Below are 1,864 nucleotides of genomic sequence, written 5' to 3' on the forward strand. Positions count from 1 at the left end.
GATAAGATAAGATAAGATAAGATAAGATAAGATAAGATAAGATAAGATAAGATAAAACTTTATTGATCCCACAGTGGGGAAATTTGCACATGACTCTGGGCTGGGTTGAATCACTTCATCACTGTCTCCCATCGTTAACAAATCTGTCTTTTCTTTTCATCACTAAAACAAAATGGGAACTTCTGTGAAAGATAAGGATTAAAGAACTGAACTGACACAGTGAGAGTAAAATTATTATTCATCTACTTCAAAGTGCTCTTAAAATTTATAAAACATCYTGGGCTGCAGTGGATGGTCGCAGCCAGCAGGGGGCGGTAGTGTAAACCAGGAAGCAGTGAAACTCCGCCCCCTGAAGAAGAAGAGGAGGCGGCGTCCATGGTCGTAGCTTCACTGGACAAACAGCGTTGATGTCAATTGAAGTGTCGGTTTAGTTTGTTTTTGATGAAATTATGAACAACGGTGATTTCACGGCAGGTCGAGAGAAAATGACAGCGCTCCCCGATAAAGTGGACATGTCTTTGGGTAAGGTTCTTTCTGACAACGTTACTAAAATAGACTGTTAGCTCATGTTGTTAGCCACACGTCAGTTAGCATAGCTGGACATACAACCCCTGTTATAACTAGCCGTGTGCTAACTTTAACAGATGACATCATTCGCTTGAACAAAAAAGAGAAACAGTTCAGGAGGAAACAAGCCAGCGGGAACCGCCGACCGTTCAAGAAGAAAGACCGTGTAGGTCCAGGGAGGGGCGGGGCACCGAGGGCAGCAGGAACCCCCCAGAGAGGTGGGTTCTGAACCTGAACAATGAGCTGGTTCAGCTGCTTCATGTGGCTAAAGTCATTAAATTACATGTAGCAGGAGGTGGCTTTACCCGGGGAGGAGCTGCTAAGTTACGACAAAGAAGGATTCCTCCTCTGCTGGGGCGACGGAGGGGTCAGGGGGTCATCACGGGGCTGGCAGCCAAGAGGCCCGCTGTCCTGCTGAAACGAGCCGGGACCCTCAACAGAACCGCCGCTAACCAGGTACTGAATGAGTGAATGGATGAACGATGACTTCTGATGGTTGATTAAGCTAAATAACAAAAAATAAAAGGAGGGACTTTGATAAAAATTTCAAACTTATTTTAGAGCTGTTTTTCTTTTTAATCGGACCACCCATTAAGCATTTAGAGGTCTTTAAAGGCTAAAAAATAGGAAGCAAGTGGTCCATTGACTTCCATTATAACTTAAAAAAGTGCGGAGCTCCATAGTTAAAAATTTGCAACGATTTTTCAAACCAAAGCAGAAAACAAACTAGATAAATCCTTAAGATAGATTTTGAAATGCTAAGCGGAGGGCAACGGAAACGAGCAAAAAATAAATAAATAAAATAAAATCACAAAACCCTGACCCACACACTGCAGCACACAGTAAACTACAATAACAGGAGGGAGTCTTCCTCATGAATCTGAACCGTTTGCACTCAGACAACATAAAGACTTGTTTCCACACATCGAGCAGACATCTGTGACCAGCTTGTTCAGTCTTTTTCACAGTTTCTGTTCACACATCTACATCACAGCAGGAGGTTTTCTGCTCCAGGTGACCAGATGTGTTAAAAGCAGAACTCGATGCAGAAGATGAACAAAAGAAACCGTGTTGTTTTCTTTTCAAAACACACGCAGATGAGGCATCCTGGGTTGATATTAATACCTCATGTTTGAACATATTTGCACCATGTCACCTGGTGAGTAGAGAGCAAAAGACAGGAGAGAGAAAACAACTGCAGCTCCTAACATTAATCAGGGTTCACGCAGTTTTCAGTAAGTTAAATTTAAGACCTTTTAAGACCATTAATAATGACATTTAAGACCAAATCGATGCA

The 1,864-nt window shown here is 42.5% G+C and overlaps 1 protein-coding gene across 2 annotated transcripts in view; it reads left to right on the forward strand.

Moving 5' to 3' along the window:
* Window positions 1-346: 346 nt before the first annotated feature.
* si:dkey-17o15.2 (UAP56-interacting factor) overlaps window positions 347-1,864 on the forward strand; it is a 7,342-nt gene continuing 5,824 nt past the window's right edge. Inside the window, exons 1-3 of one of the 2 annotated variants that reach the window (XM_014023408.1) lie at window positions 347-522; window positions 645-785; window positions 857-1,023. In XM_014023408.1, the coding sequence (XP_013878862.1) occupies window positions 450-522; window positions 645-785; window positions 857-1,023 (381 nt within the window). In that variant the 5' untranslated portion in view covers window positions 347-449. The remainder of the gene's footprint in view (window positions 523-644; window positions 786-856; window positions 1,024-1,864) is intronic. The other variant, XM_014023409.1, reaches the window with a different exon arrangement.

This window comes from Austrofundulus limnaeus, unplaced genomic scaffold (assembly GCF_001266775.1).
Source record: "Austrofundulus limnaeus strain Quisiro unplaced genomic scaffold, Austrofundulus_limnaeus-1.0 Scaffold367, whole genome shotgun sequence".
NCBI classification, from domain to species: domain Eukaryota; kingdom Metazoa; phylum Chordata; class Actinopteri; order Cyprinodontiformes; family Rivulidae; genus Austrofundulus; species Austrofundulus limnaeus.